Source organism: Gallinula chloropus (assembly GCF_964237585.1).
Source record: "Gallinula chloropus genome assembly, chromosome: 13".
NCBI lineage: Eukaryota > Metazoa > Chordata > Aves > Gruiformes > Rallidae > Gallinula > Gallinula chloropus.
In genome coordinates, this window is record NC_140098.1 from 12,417,781 (window position 1) to 12,439,515 (window position 21,735).

The 21,735-nt window shown below is 47.0% G+C and overlaps 1 protein-coding gene and 1 long non-coding RNA gene across 3 annotated transcripts in view; one reads left to right on the top strand and one right to left on the bottom strand.

Annotated features, from left to right (window-relative positions):
• The window catches only part of SMPD3 (sphingomyelin phosphodiesterase 3), a gene marked incomplete at both ends in the record, with an annotated part of 33,451 nt that extends 32,678 nt beyond the window's left edge, over window positions 1–773 (top strand). The window contains one exon of the mRNA XM_084270180.1: window positions 672–773. Within this exon, the coding sequence (XP_084126306.1) occupies window positions 672–773 (102 nt within the window). The remainder of the gene's footprint in view (window positions 1–671) is intronic.
• Window positions 774–13,988: 13,215 nt separating this feature from the next.
• LOC311196661 lies at window positions 13,989–21,672 on the bottom strand. Of its 2 annotated transcripts, XR_014617591.1 has the most exons (4): window positions 21,621–21,672; window positions 20,602–20,758; window positions 19,431–19,537; window positions 13,989–14,255 (listed from the first exon to the last, which is right to left on the bottom strand). It is a non-coding gene; the product is annotated as an uncharacterized lncRNA (long non-coding RNA). The 2 variants fall into 2 exon arrangements; XR_014617592.1 differs by lacking the exon at window positions 20,602–20,758 and having other exon boundaries at window positions 21,621–21,669.
• Window positions 21,673–21,735: the final 63 nt, after the last annotated feature.

A 21,735-nucleotide genomic window follows, 5' to 3' on the forward strand; every position in this document is an offset into this window, starting at 1 on the left:
AGCTTTGACCCAGATTAGTTCTTTGACAGCAGTATAAAGAGAACTAAAGTATCTATGATTTCTGTAAGCCATTCCCAGAGTACAAGTAAAGAAAGTACCCTAGCAGGGGATGACTCAACTATACTGCATCCAGGCTGCTCCCTCCAGCTTTCCGAAGCTGGGAAGCACACAGCATTTCCTACAGAACTTTAACTTGGTTCTATGAAGCATTGCCAGAACAAAGCCTGACATTCAGGAGCAGGGTTCCCAACTACCTGAAGTTCCCACGAAGTTTAACACCCCGATCTAATGAAGACCGGGTTCCTTTTCAGCTGCGGGCCATGCCACCCCCTCCTGCACCTCCTTCACACTTCACTGCTTACTGCAGCACTACAGTAAATACACCTGGCACAGCACAGATGTTACTGGAAAAGCACAACAGATTTTTTCATCCAGCCTCATTCAACTGTACAGTGTAGAAATGAGGTGAACCCACATCAGCTGTGCTATAGCAACATGCCCTGGGTGGGCAGATAGTTTACCAGTAGCCCAGCCAAGCCAGACTGGTCCCATAGATCTACTAATAGACTAAGGTAGTTCAGAGTAAGCTAGAGAGGCATAAAACCTGAGTCCTGGCGTGTGGTGTAACAGGTCAGTTTTCAAATGTTCTTGCTTTCCTTTTCCTTCTGCAGGAGGTGGAAGAGTTCAGCTTTATTACCCAGTTAGCAGGCTTGACAGACCACCTACCAGTAGCAATGCGTCTCATGGTGTCTACAGGAGAAGATGACCCTTAAAACTGACCAGCTTTGAGAGATTAGAAGAGAGAAACATTAATGATACTGAGAAAATACCAGAGGATAAGAACGAACTATTCTGGTGCCACGTTAGGAAAGATGACCAGACCTGACCCGGGCGGCTCCCAGAATGTACCAACAATGGAGACTATAAAAAGGGAAGAAATGGAAGGGGCTGTGGCCAAAAGCCACTGCCTCACGTTGCTGAGGCAACAGGGCAGGCCTGTACTACAATGCTTTCACTGTGGACCGAACAGAACCAAGATGGAAGTCCGAATTCCTTCTGAACCAGTGCCATTCTTACTAGAACTTGTTTTTATACTAATATATAGCACAATTTAGTTTGTAATTAGTCTGTGAGTTAGTGCTGCTCAATGGCTTTTTGCATCATTTCTTTGTATAACTAAGAAGCTAAAGCTTTTTTTCTTTTTTAGCCTGTAAAGTTGTAGTAGCGTGCTTGCATCAGTAGCATGCGCCCGCACTGCATGCCACTCTGACATAAATAGTCAGTAAGATACCATGGGGAATATCAGAACGGAAGCGAGTTCAAAAATCAGATACCAGCCAAAGCAAGGCATTCTGGGACTGGCAAACCCTTCTGTCATTACGGACAGACCTTAAAAGTAACTGTTAGATTTGCAGACCAGTATCGTCCTGTCCGATTCAAGGACACTTAAAAGATCTGGAAATAAGACTTTAAGAACACAGTTCTACTGTTATTCCAGCTGTGTTCCCACTGAAATTATGAAGTGTTTTGTCTGAATGGCGACTCCAGAATCAGGCCTTTAGCTTTCCAAGCACAACTTATTCCCTTAAGAAGAAACATGGTTCCCCTGTAACGTCTTTTCTTTCTTTCTTTCTTCCCCATACGTGGGACAGTCCTGAATTATGGTATGGGATGATATGTATGTTCCAGTAGAGTGAATAGATTCCTGTAGTACCATTGGTAACACCAGAGCCAACATTCTGCCTTAGCTAGAAAGAGTCAGTGGGAAATAGGTTGTAAAAATGCATGCTAGATATAGAGTTAAAGTAACCATAAGTGACATTTTGGGAGAAAAAGCATAGGACAGTGTGGGACGGGTAAGGCAGGATCGCCCAGCAATCTCCCAAAGGAATCCATACACGTAAAGGGAAAGCGTAGCCTGGCTGGCTACTAGAGAACAGACCTGTGAGTCTCAGCCCTGGGTGACTACTCTGGAGCAGAGGGTTTGTCTATGTCTGTGAGGCAATTCTCTATTGTAACACACTCACAGACTGTAACAGGGCTCTTCCCATCTAATTCATGCCTTCTTTCCACTGCAGTGCTCTCAGCGTGGGGCTCCCCGCTGCCAGCTCATCCCTGTGACCTGACCTACCCAGCCTCTGTAACCTTCACAGAGACAATGAAAAGCTGGGAGTCAGGTCCATGACAAGACTTGGCAGGTTTTTTAGGGATGTGAATTCAGAAGGGTTTGTGTTGCTGGGAGAACAGGAAGGCCCCTCACATTTCTAAGACTTAATTTCTTCTGCCTACTTCCAGTTAAATTTAGTGTTATTTCCTCTTATGTTACAAATTTCCCAAGTTAAAAAAACCAAACAAAACAATACAGTTAATCTAATACTTGTAGCTTACTCCATTAAGTAAAATGTTTTAGTTACGCTGGCCATGAACTCCTGAAGTTGCTTCTGTTTTGGCTCAGTTTATAACTGCCAGGAATCAGCTTGAGCTAAATCAAGAATAGATTCAGGTTAGAAATCCCAGTCTGCGCAGCCTCTGGTACTGGCTTAATTGGCTACTGCAAACAATGGGACTTGTACTGAGCTCGGCCTGATTCTGCAAGTAGAGAAACTGATAGAAGTACTGGACTAACCACAGTATTGGCTAATTCCACGTAGGCGGCGGGCCACTGTGCCTGGTCTTGACACATCCTATGCCTCATTTTCCAGTCCCGGCATCCCTTCAGCAGAGACTGCCTCTGAAGTGTTCTGTGCCAAACCAAGGGGTAGTCTGCAAGTGTAACCCATGGGGACTCAAAACCAGAACCAGACTCAATTCCCTTTTTTGATAAAATTAGGAATTCAAGTTTACAGCATCAGAGACTTCAGTGTACTCTCCCAGTGCACCACCAGTTTCCCACTTTGTACGTTTCTCTTTATACAGAGGGTGCACATATGTGCAGTGTGTTTTTCTGGTTTCTTATCTCCACCCAATTCAGAAAGACTTGTACCTGAAACAACGCTTTTAATCCTATTTTCTACCTTGCTTGTATTTTATTAACCTTTTTAAAAAAACTGACAAACTATCAGTAGCAACTCGTGTGCTGTTCAGCAGCTATTTCTCAGTCATTAAGATTAAATATAAGGTACAGTATTTTTAATAGCTTTCCTAACAATGTAAATTACAATTTGATATCAACTTCACAAAGTATCAGTTGCAGGAGCTGAATCTGACACTGTGCGGGATATAATCATAAAACTACTGCCAAACAATGTTATATTTACAGTAAATTATATTTACAGTAAAACTAACATGGTCTAAATCGCTTTTAAATCAGTTCTGTGGCTTTGTGCTGACTAAAAATCAGGCACTTTTGTCAACTTTTTGAGACACGTTGAAAAATATTTTTCAAATCGGAGGTAAACTGGTTTAGATTTTGATGTTCTTAGTTTCTCAGTGACCAAGAAGTGGATAGCTGTAAAATGTTCTCTTTAAACAATACACGTACATTTAACCAGTCTCAGTAGTTCTTACAAATTTACTGTCTTAAGGATCTAACTTTGCAGGAGAGTGATGCTGGGAGGTACAGCATCGTGGCACCCCTGTACAGATGCTCCTCGCTTTTTTTGCATTGATCCTGTGCCTTCTGATGCCTTGGTACGCTTGCAGGAGTCAGAGAGCGCGTGTACCGGTAACCTGTATTGAAGCAGCTTTCCTTTCACAAGGGTGACATCGTGGAGAACAGTTAATTTTGTCTACGCCACTACTACAGTTCCATATGCTATCTCACAGAGACTGTCAGACAACACCTGTACTGACCGGATATCAATCATTGCAAGCCTTAGACAGATACTATGTCATAGAATATCTGCTTTAAAAACAGGGGGGAGGGAGTGGGAGGAGGGCAGAACATGCCCAGGAACTCAAACCCGGGACAGCTTTCAGGTGTCAGTCGCACTTTGCTTAAGGACAGCACATCCCAATCGGTTAGAGGATGTTATTTATAAGAAACTTGAGTTTTGCTTACTCTACACTATGCTTCCCCCACTTTGTACAGGGATTTCAGGTATCTTCAGGAAGTGGGTGTTAACGCTATTCTTGCTTTAATAACTGCCACTCCACAGGGATACTGTAGATGAAGTGTCATCTGTTTTTATAAAAGCTAGATAGCATCTTCTGTTTCTCGTGTTCAATTTGCATTTTACAACAGCACTTCTAGAACCAGTGGAAAGACACGAATGAGGACAGCTGAAAACTAAGAACTTCCAGAAGTTTCAAGGATGTCAGGTCCTTACCAAGTTACTACATTTAAATCACATCAAAACCACGACTGACAGAGAACAGTACATAGCCTCTCAGGCACATGGATATCCGGATCACCTGTGCACTGCCTGTCTGAGGGGTGTGTGATCCACCTGCTTTGCCCCACAGCTCAGCCACTGAGGGCCTGGGTAGTATGCCTAATGTACAGCTTCATGCAAAGTGAAAAAAGTGTTTAACTAGGTCAAGTGGTGATCTGCTAGTTTGTTCCATCACAAACTAGATGCTTATTAGAAGCTGCCTGAAGCATCCAAACATAAACTTTACCAGAGACTGGCTCCAAGAGAAGCCTGCAGCCCGCTGAGGTGTGGCCTGCTGCAGAGGGGCCCTTGCAAAAGCTGTCTGGTGTAACAAGTTACCTACCTTGTGCTAGTAGCATGGCAAAGTTTTGTCCCAGAAACACTCTCAGCTAGTCTGGCTAGACCCTCAGTCCTGCTTGTTGGGTAAGACAGTAAGATTTAAGGAACTTAAATTCCATAAAGATTTATAGTAAAATAGTGTTTGTTTGGAGGTCCAGAATAAGCAGACCTGACTGCCCCCAGTTTGGTCTCTGAGCTACCCTTGGATCACACAGCAGCGCGTCAGCACATATCATCAGCTCAGAAATTAAGCATTTTTACCTCCTCCTGGCACTATAGGATGAGAATAGAGATACAATTCAAGCACTTTGAACAACTCCCGATATTATCATCCATTACGAGGGTCAAATTGTTACCGAAGGTCTCCTTTTTCCATGCCATCTTGTTTTCAATATAACCTTGATGCTTTTAAAGACTTGTATTATTGCTGAGATTTAGAAATCCTATAATAAGAATAACCTTTTTTATTTCGAATGATTTTTCGGTATTGTATCCTTCTGGAACCTAATGTTTTTATATGGTAAGCACACACCTTCTGACATTTTGTTATAAATGTATTTAAAAAATAAAAATTTAAATATTTTCATTGGTTTCTTTGCCTGCAAGAAAACCACAATCTCAGACCTGATAAAAACATGGTATTTTGAACAACAGGGAGGATTTTTTGTCTTTTATTGGTGCTGAAAGGAATAACTGGTTGATGCAAACAAGATAATAAAATTTCAAGGCTCAAACAATTCTGTGGAGTCCACTTTTTCTGGTTTTGTGATGCTGAGTCTGACGGCACTAACAGAAACCTGACTAAGATGCAGTCTGGTTGGTGGGTCAAGTACGATGGCCTCGCTGCACTACGCTGTTCTAGGGAATCTGCAGAAAATAAAGGGCGAAGGAAATGACTGCTTCTAACTGACATCACCTTGCCCTCTACTGCTCAGACATCCCCCTGCACAGGCACAACTCGCTCAGTTTCCAAGGCGTGCAACCTTCACACAAGCATTCGCAGTGCCCGCTGCAGGCTGCGAGCCTGAATCCCCCATGCTGCACCAAGCCCCCACTTTAAGTACAAGGACACCCACTCCGTGCTGCCTTCCGCAAGCATTTAAGGCCACTTCACAAGAACAATTCCTCAGTACACAACTGTAATCTTGACATCTCGACAGCTATCTAATCCCTGCACTGACAGCAGGTTTTGATCTACGGACTGTCAAAAGTTTATTTAAAACTAAAACAAACCCATGTCCTTAAGAAATCTACTGATTTAACAAAACACTGTCAAGGGAAAAGAATCCACTTCACTCGTTCAGTCTTTCTGATCAGTCCTCCGAGTCCCTTATAAGAGCTGTTAGGGAACTCCACCTCAAGAATTTATTTTTTCCCCCACAAGCACAAGGAGAAAGTCAGCGAACGCAAGCGATTAAGGACAGGCACATGTTTCTTATCATTGGCTTAGAAAGGAACCACTCCGTCTCAAGAGCCAGGATGTTAGAGATGGATTTCTGCAGCTTTCTCCACTGCTGTACAGGTGATTTCTGTCTGCATCCTGATGCTGCCATAGGACTATACTTTGGCAGACTTTGTTTTCCACAAAGAACAAGTATGGAAAATGGTAACTCCTTCCTGCTCCCTCTGGGCCAGGGCTTGCAGTGTAGTTAATGATGAACTCATGCCCACAGATGCCTGTCCGTCAGCACTGTAACTGGAATGCCATCTGCCTCTTTGGCTATCATACAGAATCTCTTGGCAAAGCACCTATTAAAACACAGACCTCCCAATCCCACTGAAATTCCTACTCAGAGTGCTACAGAAACTGCGATTTTTCTGGCCCTTTTCTTGGACTATTTAGTAGTTTGATGAACCAATTCTCCTTGCAGCAAATTTAAGTTGCTCATACACATTTTCACGGCCTTTCAGATGGCATGCTCTTGCCCTCTACTGCTGTTACTGACTAATCCAGATTCCCTATCTTCCACTCCTAAACCCACAGTTTCCCTGACACCAAAGGAAGGGTCCAAGCAGCCGTTTGTGAAATCAGTGAATGGGGCTCAAGACTGGCAGAAAAACAGCAAATCTCTTTCTCATCTTTTACATTGTGGTGCATTTAACAACCGCTCCTTACACCCACCAGATGAGGTTGGGATGAAGAGCACATTAATCATGGGTAAGACAGAAAGAAATGTGCATTTAATATAATCACATAAAATAAAGGGGCATTGTCCCCATGTCCCTATCAACATACTAGCTTTCAGCTTGCTTTCCTGTCTGTAATTTGCATAATTCCTAGAAAACAACACCTACTTACTCTGTCCCTCTGGAAACATCCATAAGCTGATGCTTTACCTTCCCTCACTTCCCACACAAGCATCTTATACTCACCAACAGAGTTTCCACCACTGCCAAGCCCTCTCTTCCCTTTTGTAAGTAAACACCTGATGTTCTCCAAAGCCAAACCCAGCAGAACAACTTCAAACCACTCCATGTGCCACAGTACAGTTGGCAAGCCAGGTGTGTCAGAATATCCTTTACCTGTACAAACACTACAGCAAAAGCCTAAAGCTTCACTGTTCCACTACATCTGTCACAACAGGGTTTTTGCAAAGCTGTGCTAAAGCTCAAGTTGTGGCAGCATGTCTGTCCAAAGCAGCTAGAAGCCTTAGAAGTACCACTCCTATCTGCAAATGTTTGACTCTTCCAAATCCCATCAACAAGATGCGTCAGCCAGATGAGCTCAGTGGAGACCTTAATGTGATCCTGGATGCCATACTGTCATTAGTATACCGAATATTGATATCTGACCGCTTTCCACCCTGCTAAAATGGAATTTGCCTCACAGATACACACATTAAACACTGCATTAGCCAGTAACTGAGCTAAATCCTTCTGCCTTAATGATACGAAACAGAGGATGATGGCTAAGACATCGCAGCGTTACACCAGAGACACGGAACTGCCTGTAGAAAGGCCAGAAACAGGTCTGTGAAGCGGCGGCGATGTCCGCGCCACATTTAGCCCGGGAGCTGCAGTGCAACAAATGCCCAGCAGAAAGACTCGGAGCTCGAGATGCAGCTACGGTGAGAACTGACTTCAATAGTTTTAAGATTCTGGATGATGCAGTAAAAGCAACTGAAGCAATTTGCAGTGCTGCCACAGCACTGCATGCTACAGCACCTGCATGGGCAGCCTCCAGAAAACACTGTGAAACAACCGCTGTGGGAGCTCAGAACTGCCATCCAGCAGTGGCACTGTATCCTGAACAGATCCCAACGCAACGAAAGGGACGAGACGAGCACGAGGGGGGATGATGATGTCTTTCCATATCAAATGTAATTCAGCACCGTTGTTCTCATTGAAGAGGTTCATCAACTCCCAAATTAGCAGAAGATTATTAGCTTAAACACCCAGGCCATGCTACAATTTGGGTAACATCCTCATTACCTTTTCTAGTCTCACTAGGCATAATGTTACCTTTGTGTCTGGCTGCAAATGCTGATCTAGAATTATGAATACCCAGAAAAACATGGCCAAGTCTTTCTCTACAATTAAAACAACGTCACCAGCTTCATCAAAGCCAACATTTAATGTCATATATTGCTTAGTAAGGACCTTCAGGTTATCAAGGAACAAAAGACAGTTACGAGGTCTGCAAGACATCAATTGAGAAGAAATCCTAGGCCTAGCATGGTGCCAAGCACTATGCTAAATATATTTCTAATAAAAGGTGTATCACACAAGACAAACTAATTCTCAGTATCTAGCCTGGTCCATTATCTCAGCCCCAAAATAACACTGTTATGAAACAGGTATTTAAACTCTATTTGCTGTTACTCCTTGGTTACATATAATTTCCCTTTACCACGTTTGCCAAGAAAGCTATTTATAGCCATGGCAAACACAGACTTTTAACAAAGCGTGTCTTGTATCTCACAACAAGCTCATAAGAAGGACTTCATGCTGAAGTTACTTCATTAATTATTAGATTGGTGGTCTTGGAACTCTGTGACATACATGAACTAGCGGTGCATACCCTGGGGAGATCCCTCTTGCCCACAGCTGACCTTGTGTGTCCTTCCACCTCACTGTAAAAACCTCAGGCTCAACATTCCACAGATCTGTGTTCCAATGTTAGAGCAAATTAGAAGCTGTGAACGTAGCATTTATTATACCCTGAAAGAAAGAAATGCTGAGTCTGGTTAAACGCTGGACAGTGGCTCTGTACCCAGTATAAGAGCTCCTTGTCCAGGCCTGGACATCCAGAGGCTGATAATTAGAAGGAGGTCTCTGACCACAAGACCAGACACGTTCAAAAGCAGCTTCCAAAGTACCACAACCGAATGCAAAAAAAAAGCCCAACAACCAACCAACCAACCAACCAAAAATTCCTCTCCAAAACCCCACTACTTTTAAAAGAGAGTTCAATGTATTTTTAAAAAGATTATATGCACAAGCCATGCTACAGGAAGGGAGTATACAGAGCAACCCAGAAGGTCCCACTCAGTCCAGTGTTTGGCTTGAGGACAGGGGAAAAGTACAGAATTTCTTCTGCTTCTGAGTAATGATTATTTACAAGCACAAGCATAATTATCTGTTTGGGACCTTCAGTTTATTATTTGAAAAAACACAATTAGTATTTTTATTCATGTTGTAAACTTGGACAGAACAGCTGCTTATTAGCAGAAGCTCTTCAAGTATGAATAGCTGCTGTCACAGCTCTAGGTAAGACAACCTACTTCAAACGTGGGGGCGAGGGAGGCACGGAAGAGAACGGAAAAAGGAACAGAAGGGGGTGCTCAATTTGCAGACCTACTATAAACACAGGAGAGCATGTTAAAAGGAAAAGAAAAAAATCAACAGAAAACGTTAAGAACATTAAGAAAGTCCAAATGGTCCTTAGTTATTTGGGAAACTTGACACTGTATGCACATTGCTGACTAGTTTTGTTGCTAAGAAGCAGGACTACACCTTGTCTTTTGTTTTAGAGATGCTTTTTTATTAAATCTAATTTTAAATATAATTATTTGATTAGCTGTTGCCCTGCCAACCCAGGGAATAAAAATACAGAGTGTCTCAAACAAAAATGTCAGCTCTCAGCTTTTAAGGGGAGGTAAACAATGGAGCAGTGTATCTAGTTCCCAGCTAGAGACAGAGACAAGTGGAATATTCTCCCTGTAAGCAAAGGGAGATGGGCAGCAGCATCCAAGAAAGCAGCAGGAAGCTGGCAGTGGATACAAGGCACTGCATCGATCTGAACAGATTCTCTCCTGTGAGAAAATACCTTTATGTTTTCAGGCAGACTGCACGGCTTAGCTGACTGGCACTGTGACCAACACAAACCTGGCAGCATTCTAAACAGGGACACGTTCTGCCCTTGAGGGAGGCGTCAAAGAAAGGGAACGAGCCAAACTGCACCTAAAAGGGCCATGGCACATCCTTCTCGCAAAGCGCCTGCTGATGCCTGATGACTCCGCTGTGGAGCCAGGAACAAGCTGCCAAATGCATCTGTACAATATCAGACCTGTAAAGGATAATGAAGAGAGTTCAACTCTCCATAACACAACCTTGACAGTAGCCTGCTTAGACAACCAGAGGTGCTGGTGCCCCTTTTGGAAGGGAAATGCTACTTATACCATTTCACTCTGCCATTTCATTCACATGATCTATAAACATCAAATACAAACCATAGCCTGGCAGTGCAGGGGTTGCCCATGAATACAGTGAGAGACTGATCTTAAAGAGCTTCCTGTCTGTGACAAGCACAAAAGAAAGCACAGATACTACATGTTGTGTCAGGCATAGAATCACAGAATCATAGAATGGCATGGGTTGGAAGGGACCCCAAGGATCATAGAGCTCCAACCCCCCCTGCCACAGGCAGGGACACCAACCTCCAGGCCTGGAGCTACACAAGATTGCCCAGGGCCCCATCCAACCTGGCCTTGAACACCCCCAGGGATGGGGCATCCACTGGTTCTCTGGACAGCCTGTTCCAGCACCTCACCACTCTCTCTGTAAAAAACTTCCCCCTAATATCTAATCTAAACCTTCCTTCCTTCATTTTTAATCCATTCCCCCTTGTCCTGCCATTGTCTGTCCTTTTAAAAAGTTGATTCCGCTCCTGTTTGTGTGTTCCCTTCAGGGACTGGAAGGCTGCAATGAGGTCCCCCCACAGCCTTCTCTTCTCCAGGCTGAACAAGCACAGTTCCCCAGCCTCTCTTGGTAGGGGAGGTGCTCCAGCCCTCTAATCATCTTTGTGGCCTCCTCTGAACCCCCTCCAACAGTTCTCTATCTTTCTTGTATTGTGGGCCCCAGACCTGGACACAGGACTCCAGATGGCATACACTCATAAAACCTGTGGAACAGGGTACCCTGCTGCAACAGAGCTTGAAATGTGAAGACATAGTCCTTCCTAGGATTTCTCTCTGCCTTCTTTCCTTTTTGGAGACTTTTTTTGATGCATATTGCAGAGTATGTGCCAAGACAATGTAAAAGATGGTGAAAAAATAAGATTTAACATGGAAGTTGACCTCATGGTTCATTTGTTTTCCTGCGCAGCACAGAAGTGCTATTTTTTGTTGAGCACTACACAGTATTAAGCAAAAGGAGAAGGAGGGGAAGAAAATCTAAAGCCCTGCAATCTAAAAGACCATTTATTTAATGGATGAAGGAGATGGAACTTCCCTAAGAGCTTCATACAAAACAGAAACACATACCATAATGCAATATACCAGCAGTTTTCACACAAGACCATCACATCTTAGCATGCTGGCTCTACCAGGATCTTCATCCTTTAGCATGCTACACCAAGAAACTCGGGATTAGAGCTCTCTAATGACACACAAACTGCATGAGGTAACTGTGTTGTAATCTTAGCACACTTTTCCCACTCCTCATCAGCACCTTCAGATAAAGTTCTAGTTTTATGCTTTATGCAGAAACACCTTTTGCTGAAGAGAAACTCAAGTCCCTGTCACATTCTGGGAGACTTCCTGGCTCGCTTTTCTGCTAACCTCTGAAACCTCTGAAACAGAGAAGGTATGGTAAGGTTGCTGCAACTGCTTGCTTTTGGTTGGAAATGAATGGAGGAGCAGAGTTTAAGGTTACCCTCCCTTAAAATTTCAGCCTTACATATATAGATTACAACATAATTAACACTAAACATGATCAAAGATAGGGCTCTTCAATTAGTCTTTCACCCCCCATTGCCTTCTCCCTTCTTCTCCCTATTGCAAGGAAAGCTAATTATCTCAAAAGGGTAGCAGAACCCACAGAAAACCCCTTCTATAACCACTTGCCTTTTGGTCAGTCAGGGTGGCTGGGAAAAGAGTTGTTTAGTCTCTTATTATTTGATGATCTAGAATAAAAAGTAAAGTTGTACAGCAAATCTGACCTAAAAGCAACTATACTCAGTGACACTAAAACAAACAAAAATTAAGCCGCCTCTTTTTTTTTATCCCTCTGGAGAAAGAGGCTAAGCACGCCTGGAACACCGTCTTCTGCTTCGTAAACCTTCCACTGAAAGGCCATAGGACAGAGGCTTCCTTCATAAGATACTGACTGTAAATAGGGAGAGCTGTTACACGGCATCAGCTAAAGGGCTAAGAGACCCAAAGCGCAGCTGCTGCTTCGAAACACCAGGGGCACGAACGCTGGATACTAGAAGCCACCCCCTCGGTCCATCAGTCACTCGGTACCACGCCCCGGCACGCAAGGCTACACGCGCGGCAGTGGAGCAGGAAAGTTACAAGCTGTGTGTATTCTTTTAGTCCCAGTTCAGTACCTGTCTGTGCGTGAAGGGGCTCCTCCGTCTGAAAGCCACACTTCTGCCCTAAGTAGTGCAGCACCAGATCCCAAACCAAAGGAGCCAGGACTGAAAGACATACCTGGCCTGAAACCTCTGCAGAGAGCCCATAAGCAGCCCCTGTCATCCGGGGTCTGAGGGATTTCCTTTGCCAGGAAACAGGCAACACTCCAACTGTCTCCCTAGGTGCTTTTCTTGCCCGAAGCAGCACTCACTTAAAAACATACCAAACAAAAGGTCCCAAACCAAAGGAGCCAGGATTGAAAGACATACCTGGCCTGAAACCTCCCCAGGGAGCCCACAACCCTAACATATACCCCATCCTTAACCCTAACCCTTTACCATAATCCTAATCCAAACTCTAACCCTTACCCCTAACCACTAAACCTAGCCCTAAACCCTAACCCCAACCATAACCCTAACCCTAACCGAACCCTAAACTTAACCCTAACACCTAATCCAAACCTTTACCCTAAGCTTAACCACTAACCCTAACCCTATCCCTAACCCCAACCCTAAACCTAACCCCTAACCCTAACTCAAACCCTAACCATAAGCTTTACCCAGCCCTAACCCTAACTCTTACCCTAACCTTTTGGATCCATTCCCCACTTCTGGAATGCTGCCTGGCCCTGCCTGGCTGGATCATGTGGAGTGTGGGGAGAGAAACAGCTTCTTCTGTCAGTGTCTCTCCACTCCCTGGCACCCACAGTCCTGCAATAACCTGCGCAATGAGACCCACATCACCACTCTGAGCCACCCGGGCACCAGCATCCCCAGCTCCTGCTCCCTTCTGGGCACTGTCAGACACAGACAGAGCCCACAGGGGTTTTTCTTTCCATGCCAGACCCTTCTGCTGGTGGTGGTGGTGGCACAAAGGAGCCTTCAGCTCTCAGACCCCAAACATTCAGCAGCAGTGGACAGAGAGGCTGGAAAGGGTCCAGAGAAGGGCCACCAAGATGACCCAAGGACTGGGAAGCATGCTGTATGAGGAAAGGCTGAGAGAACTAGGTTTGTTCAGCTTTGAGCAAAGGAGGCTTAGGGGAGACCTTCTCACCATGTTCCAGCAGTTAAAGCACAGCCCCCCAGCCCTCAGGGAAATATTCCCAGCAGTCAGCCCCACTGAAGACATGAAGTCATGGAACCAGAGATTTGTACAGTCACTGTGGTTGGAAAAGTCCCTTTCAGATCATCACATGCAGTGTGCTGAGCAAACAGTTCCTAATGGAAAAGTCGGTGGTAATTCAGTGTGTGCCTGGAGAGGCAAAACCATGGCCAAGAGATAATGAACACCAAGTGCCATACATGGTAGGAAGAGGTCTGTCCAGCATCTGGAGCCCATGTTAGCTTGCCCTAATGTGCCCCTCTCTGGGGGCACGTGGTGGGTGCAAAGGGATCTACTTTACAGTGTCACCACAGGTATCTGGACTCCCTCAGCCACTCTCTTCATGGTAGTGGTGAAGACAGAGTAGAGCCCGGCATCCAGGCTCTGGTAGAGGAGAGGACACATGGACACACGCACACATGCAGAGCATGGCTTTGCTGAAGGGGTTTATTGATCATTTGAGGGAAATGGCCCAGGGATGATCATCTCCTCATGCCTCTGGAGGAGAGGACAGGAAAGAACCAACTCTCATCCTTTGTCTTTGATCAACCCCACTCGTAGGGAAACTGAGACCTCACCAGTCACTGCAATGTCCCTGGTGCCAGGAAGTGATGGTAGGACCGAAATGCTCTAGAATTCCTCAGACTGGATGCCCTCCAAGTCAACGTACATCCAGGACCTTATTTCCACTTCCTTCCCAGAATGCCTAGGGAAGAAGAGAGAAGCAGTGGTCTGAATTAGACAATGGCTGTAATTGAGACAGAAGTGTTTCCAGTCCCCCCAAGCCACGGCTTCCCACCGGTCTGAGGGGAAATACATTTTCTCCCAACCAGCCCCATTCCTCCAAGTTTCACTGGGGATACCTGTTCATGAAGGGACCAGTGGTGGGGATGGATATGACTCCTACTCTGCAGAGCTGCCCCCCAGATGGTGGGTCCCAGTGACCCTGACCCCTAACCAGCCCTGCACTGGCCAGGTTTTTGCAACAGGTCACCAAAGTGTCCCCTCACTGCCCTTGTCCTCACCAGGCCAGCGCTGTCCCTGAGCAGGATGTGGCCATTCAGAGGGACACAATGAAGTGGGTGCTTGTCCTCAGGCAGAGATAATTGTGGGGAAAGAATTCCCCTGGCAAGAGAAGGAGTGTTTGTCCCCACAGCATCTCTGATAAGGCGAGTTTGCCTTGGGCCTGTGGCACAAGGAACCCTTTCAGCAAGCTTGGTGCTTCACAAGAATGCCCAATGTGGGGCATTAAACCCTGGGGTGTGGGGGGGTGAAGCAACCTGGTTGTCTGGGCTCCCTCAAGCCCTGGAATGGGAAGAGCCCAAGGAGGAGGACAGTGATGGGGGGACTGGGGAGGAGCAGGTCCCAAAGCAGCAAGCACCCCTGGGACTCCCTTACTTCCCTGGGGACAGGCTGGAGCCCAGAGGTGGGGGCAGTCCCAGGGGAGCAGCATGACAGCTCCTGGTGGCAGGGGAATCCTGTGGGAGCGGAGCTCAGAGCAGCTGAACTGATGGAGCTGTGTCCCAGGGTCACCGTGTCCCTTGCCCTGTGCCCCCCTGCCTGCCCTGCAGCTAAGCCAGGCTTTCAGGGGTGTTGCCTGCACAGCACGCTGATCACCATCCTGGGGGACTGGGGTGCATCTTTTACCAGTGTTTTGTAAGGGCAATGTGGGATGGTGTGCCAGTGGAACTTCACTCCATCTGCCATCACTGCTCTCTCCAAGGATCACAGAATTGTAGGGGTTGGAAGGGACCTCAAAAGATCATTGAGTCCAACCCCCAAGGATGCAAGTGCCCCAAGGAGCAGAGGGAACAGCCAGTACCTCTGTGAACAGGGACATGCTGGTAATGACAGTGGGCATATTCTGGGTCAGGAAGCTCAGGCACCCCTGGTTAGCCTCCCTGTAGATGCCCACAGCTATCAGAAGAGACAGCTAACAGGATATGTCTGTGCCTAGTTTTTTCCACCTCTCAAGAAGACCAGCATTTTTACTGGTGGTGTGAGCGAGCCCTGGGAGGCAGTAGGGCCAGGAAGGTCTCAGTCAGGAGATGCAGCACACACTGATACGTCTCCTTTGGTAGCTGAGGGTCAGAAGTAACCACACTTCTGAGTGACCAGCCTCAGTCCATGGGGCTGTGAGGAAAGCTGGTTGCTATGAGACCTGAGCTGGGAATCACAGGCTGGTGGCAAAAATCTGGTTTGGGATTTGAAGTCAGTGGGAGGTTTGCTGGAGTTTCAGTAAAACCAAGGTGTCCCTGGTCTTGTTCCCATGATGACACGGGCTGCTGTGGTGGCTTCACAGAAATAAAAATACACTGCTAAGTGGGGCATGAGAACTGAGCCTGGCTGGGATTCCTCACTGACATTATATGTATTTTTAAGGACTATGGATAGATCTTTACGGGCCACTAAGTATAAACAAGAGACCTGTTGTGGATCAGTTGGGAAAAGATTGAAGGTAGCTGACTTGAATATTTGCTTGGAAATGGTACAAAGATTTTCCTCTTGAACTGCTCCTGCATGTGGCTAATTAGGCAGCAAAGTGACACAGCCTTAAGGATCCTATTTGCCTGTGCTGTGACGATGTCTGTATTCCACTTGCCTGGGTCGCCTGATAGACAGGCAGTGATTGACAAGCCTTTCAGTGAAGAACATTTTCTTATTCTCCTCTCTAAACCTTCCCTGGTGCAACTTGGGGCCATTTCCTCTTGTCCTATAGCTCGTTCCTTGGGAAAAGAGCCCGACCCCCACCTGGCTGCAGCCTCCTTTCAGGTTGCTGTGGAGAGCGAGGAGGTCTCCCCTCAGCCTCCTTTGCTTCAGTTCCCTCCACCGCTCCTCAGCAGACCTGTTCTCTGGAGCTTTCACCAGCTCTGTTACTCTTCTTTGGACACCCCTCATCACTTCAATGTCTTCCTTATAGTTTGGGGCTTCATTCTTCTCCCCATCCTTTTCTTCAAGTTCAGGGGGCTGGATACCCAGAGGACAACTGGCCTTACTGTGAAAGACTGAGGCAAAGCAGGCATGAAGTACCTCAGCCTTTTCCTCAGCCTTTGTTTCCACTGGTTCCAATGAAGGATGAAGATTCTCCTTAGTCCTCCTGTTAATGTATTTATAGAACCATTTTTATTGTCCTAACAATTGTCCCAGCATTTAAAAAAAAAGATCTCTTCCTCTCTCATACCAACCAATGCTTCACCTATTAAGACTCAGCATTTTCCTGCTCAAGGGAGAGAGTACTGGTGGCACACGCTCTCTGCCACCCTCTGGTTCTATCTGGGTGACTGGAAGAGGACATGAGGATGTGGGATGGCAAACCTCTCTGGAGAGTAGAAGCTTGGGTACAAGAACTGCAAGGAAAAGAACCAGCCAAAAAGTGTTCATGCAGGAGAACCACCGCCCCAGTGTCTGTGTGGCAGAGCAGAAGGGCTGATCTTACTTTCAACCCTGATGAAGGGACTTCTGCTTTGCAGTTACACTCTGCTTACAGATGCAGCCTCTCATATTGAGGGAAAACATCAGAGGTGGAAGGCTGCTCTATGGAGGCCTCCTGCTCTAACTGCAGACTTGGACTGCCACCTCTCTTCCTTCAAAAACTAAAATCGTACTGGCCTGCAGAGCCTGTCTCTTGGGGAGCAGGATTCATTCCCATGGCACAGCACCCAACTCTGTCACGATAATCCTACTGAAGCCAATTGGTTTACTTCAGTTATGTGCCCCTATTTGCACAACAAAGGGGATGCAAAAGCTTCTATCAAATACACAGTATGTTACTGACAAATAAGAACTCCCACTACTGCAGGCAAGTTAACTGATCAGGAAATCCTCACCTGCTGAGTTAAAGTTCCAGGAGGGAAAGGAATGATCTAAGTAGTATCAGAAACCCTGGGGATGTGGGCAAAGGATCTGAGTGACAGTGTGTTACCTTCCACTGGCTGGACACCACAGCACAGGAGGCAGTGGGCACGCCATGGGCCAGGGTTCTACTCCTGCACTTAGGACCCTCAGATCCAGGATTCCACAGTGTTTCTGATGAGATGCTTCCAAACACAATCAGGAAAAGCAAGCAGCAAGGCAGCCTGTAATCCTGCCCTGAGGACACTGCAATCCTGCGCTGAAATGCTACAGAAGAGGAGACAGTGGCTCTGCATCAACCCCAGTTTGTGCCCTGGTTTAGTCCAACACATAGAGCCTGAGGATTCCTCTCCCACTTTGACTGTAAGTGGGGCAAGGAGAGGTCACAGGGAGTGGTGCTTCCTGCTCCCATCATCCCACCGCTTCTTCAGCTGTCTTACTTCACCCAGTTAACCTAAGGGCAGTATGGGTTGCTGCAGTCACAATGTAACATACGCATGCTGTCATGGCACACCTGGGGGTGTTCGGCCTGGAGAAGAGGAGGCTGAGGGGAGACCTTATCACCACCTCCCCTGCCCTGCCAGGAGGGTGCAGAGAGGTGGGCGATGGTCTCTTCAGCCAGGGGACAGGAGATGGGACAAGGGGCAATGGGCTCAAGCTGCCCCAGGGCAGGGTCAGAGCAGATGTGAGGGAAAAGTTCTTTCCTGAAAGAGCTGTCAGGGCCTGGAACAGGCTGCCCAGGGAGGGGCTGAGTCACCTTCCCTGGGTGTGTTTAAAACAAGGGTAGATGAGGTACTTAGGGATATGGTTTAGCTTAGGATGGGAATGGTTGGACTTGATGATCTTAAAGGTCTTTCCAACCTTGTGATTCTGTGATTCATGACCCAGTTTTTGGCATATGCTTTCACCTCCCACCTCTTCTGCTCCACCACCACCTTCTCTCAACAGCTGTTTTCCTTTCTTTTCCTTACATACTTTTGCTCATCTCTTTACTCTGGCTATTGAGCAAATTCCACTGAGTAAATTACTGAGCTTTTTACTTTGTAAAGCTACAGAGCCTGATTCCTCCCTCAAACAACTTTTGCTGCTGCAGCTCCATATGGCATAGTGGGTCTTGACTTCACTCAAATGCAGGAGAATGAAATCTCCATTTTATAAATCCTCCAAGGACAAACAGGCTGTTAGATACAACAGGAGACATTCCCTTTCTCTCAGAAAGGTCTTGCAAACACATTTCTGACAATGTCCCATGCTTTGGGATGCTGGGCTCATGACATGTGCTTCTACACTCAGATTCGCACACGGGTGTTTAAGAATAAGACTTGACCAGGATGAGAAGGCAAACGTACTACTGAAGAGGTGACAATCTTGGCCACCAAAACCATTGCTCTTGAAAATTCTCTCTGTCCTGGTTTCAGCCAGGACAGAGCTCATTTCCTTTCACAGCAGTGGAATGCTGTGTGTGGAGTTAGGCTGAAAGCAGTGCTGGTAACACATGGATGGGTTTAGTTGTTGCCCAAGGACTTTTCAGTTCATACTGCCCTGCTAATGAGAAGCTGGGAAGGGACACAGCCAGGACAGGTGACCCAAACTGGCCAAAGGGGCTATTCTATACTATGATGTTATGCCCAGCATAAAGGGGGGCTGGTGGGAGGAGGAGCAAGCAGCTCCAGGACACACAGTTTTGCAGACAGTCTGGTTTCAGGATGGGTCTGAGCTGTGGGGTTCTGTGAGAAACTGCATTGTGTATCACCAGTTTCGTGTATTTTGCTATAAAGTTGTCATTGTTATTTTCTCTCTTTCTCTGCTGCCCCAGTAAACTATCTTTATTCCAACACCTGAGGTTTGGGGGGGTATTTTGAGGTTCTTCTTCCTCCCTCCCCCCAGTTCACCCCACACACACCCTCTTAGGAGGGAGGGAGCGGCTGCGTGATGCTCAGCTCTCAGCTGGGGCAAAAACATGACACTCACCAAACAATTTTAGTGAGTGTAACATCTTTCCCTTTGTGTTCTTTCAACTGCAGAGTACCTTCAGCTTTCTGCACCTCCATGTCTTCTTTCAGCATCACATGTGCCAGGCTGAAGCATCTTGGGGCAGGGGGAAACAGTGCTCTTCTTTCTTCTTACCCCTGCACCCTAGGAAAGAGAGCATATTCCATTTGCACAGTTCTCTCCTCCCACTTACAGTCCAAGCTTTAATATTCAGCATAGAGATTTGTTTCCTAAACCCAACTAAGCAGGGAATATTTTCATCAATTCAATTCAGCAAATTATAACTTTATCAGAACTGCCCTTTAGAAAAAGCTTTTGAAAATTGCTCTGTGTGCAGGGACTGAAGGGTTTTTCTACAGACAAAGACTTCAGCTTCCATTAAAAAAAAGCCCAGAAAAACAACACAGGACAATAGTTAACACTGTAAACTCTAATACAATGCCTGTTTTCTCTAACATAGATAAAAATTCAGCTCCTTACAAGAAATAACCTTTTACATTCAATCTCTTTTGAGGAGCACACATCTCCCTTACAGGTGTTGTTAGGATTTAATGTACCTGGCTAATGAGAAAAGGGGACAGTCTAAAATCAGCAGTGTGTGGATGTCACAGTGACAAACACATGTGCATGCATTTTCTGCTGCTCCTGGGTCTCTATTTCTGATACTTGTTGAACAAATGACTGGCATTTAGATCTTTGCAAACCCAGCATGGTTCACAAACCCCTGACATTTCTTTGCTGGATGGATTTTTATAGCTTATTCTATAGTGGTACCTAATGGATGTGGCAGTGAGGGAAAAAAGTGCCCAAGGTCAGGCTCTAATATGAAGTGAAATTCAGATAAAAATGGGGGGAACCCCAGTCTTTACACTTATACAATCAGTCCCAGAATTTAACACAAGGTTATTTGATTCTGCCATCAAAATATGACTCCAGTAGTTATTTTATAGCACTAACATATGTTACTTTGGGATGGGCACAAACAGTTAACACAGAAGTTCCAGCTGAACGTGAGAAAAAGACTTTAGTGTGAGGGAGACAGAGTGCTGGGACAGACTGCCAAGATAGGCTGGGAGTCTTCTCTGGACACCCCCCCCCAACACCCCCATGACTTGATCTTGTGTAACTTGCTTTAAGTGCTTTAGCAGGGGTGGAGATTGAACTAGATGATTTGGGGGGGGGGGGGGGGTGTCCCTTCCAAGCCCTACCGCTCTGTGATTCCATGTCCAGGTTTCAGCAGAGGTAAATTTTCTTTCCAGCAGCTGGTGCAGTGCTGTGGTTTGCTTTTAGGATGAGAATAACATTGATAAAGATGTTTTTAGCTTTTGCCAAGCAGTCAAGGCCTTTTCATCTCCTCATGCTGCCCTGCCGAGGAGAAGAGAGAGGGGGGATGACAACAAGCTGTGAGGGGACACGGCTGGGACAGACTGCCCAAAGGGACAGTCCATACCATACACTGTCATGGTCTGTATTTATAATATTATCACTTTCCTGTTTAACTGTCTTCTTCCTGACCTACAGCTTTACCTTGCCCTCCCCAGCCCCACAGCGGGGATGCGGGTGAACGGCTGTGTGGCTGCTTGAGCTGCCGGCTGGGGTAAACCACCACAGGAGCCAACCTCTCATCGCAGCCACATCCCTCAGCCTGAGCTTCTCCTCTGAGCGGTGACCCGTGTCCTCAGTGGCCAAGAAGAAACACCCGGATAACTAACGAACTCTGCAAGTAGCATTCCCCGGGCTTCTCACACAGCTAATCGGAGGGTTCAGGTGAGTGCATCTGAGGACTGCAGGGCAAGCCCCCCCCGTCTGAAGGGTGGGATGCTGCGGCGGGTCGCTGGGGCCGCTCCCTGTCGGGGCCCTGCCGGGGACATGGCAGCAGCGAGGCGGCGCGGTGCGTGTGTCCGAGGTGCCCGCTCACCGCTCTGCCCGAGGCCAGGCGTGCCGGAGGTGGGCCAGCCGCGAGGGGCTGCCCAAGGCCCGCCCTGGAGGCGGGCGCACGGCCGCCTGTCCCTATACAGGCTGCCGGCGGTGGCGAAAGGAGGCCGGGCCGGCACGGGCGGGACAACGGCAGCGCCCAGCCCGGGGCTCCGCGAGCTCGCAGCGGAAGCCCGAGGTCTGCCCCGGCCCCCGCCCCGGCACAGCGCCTGCCCGCGCTCTGGGGCCTCCAGGCAGCGGCGTCTGCGCGGCCGCGGCCCTCCTGGGGCGGGGAGGGGCAGGGAAAACCCACCTCGGAGCCGACGCCGCTGCGAGACCCCCGCGGCCAGGCTGACCCCCGCCGCAACTTCCGCCGGGTCAGGGGTGGGACCGGATGGCGCCACAGCGCATGCGCGGCCATGCGCTGT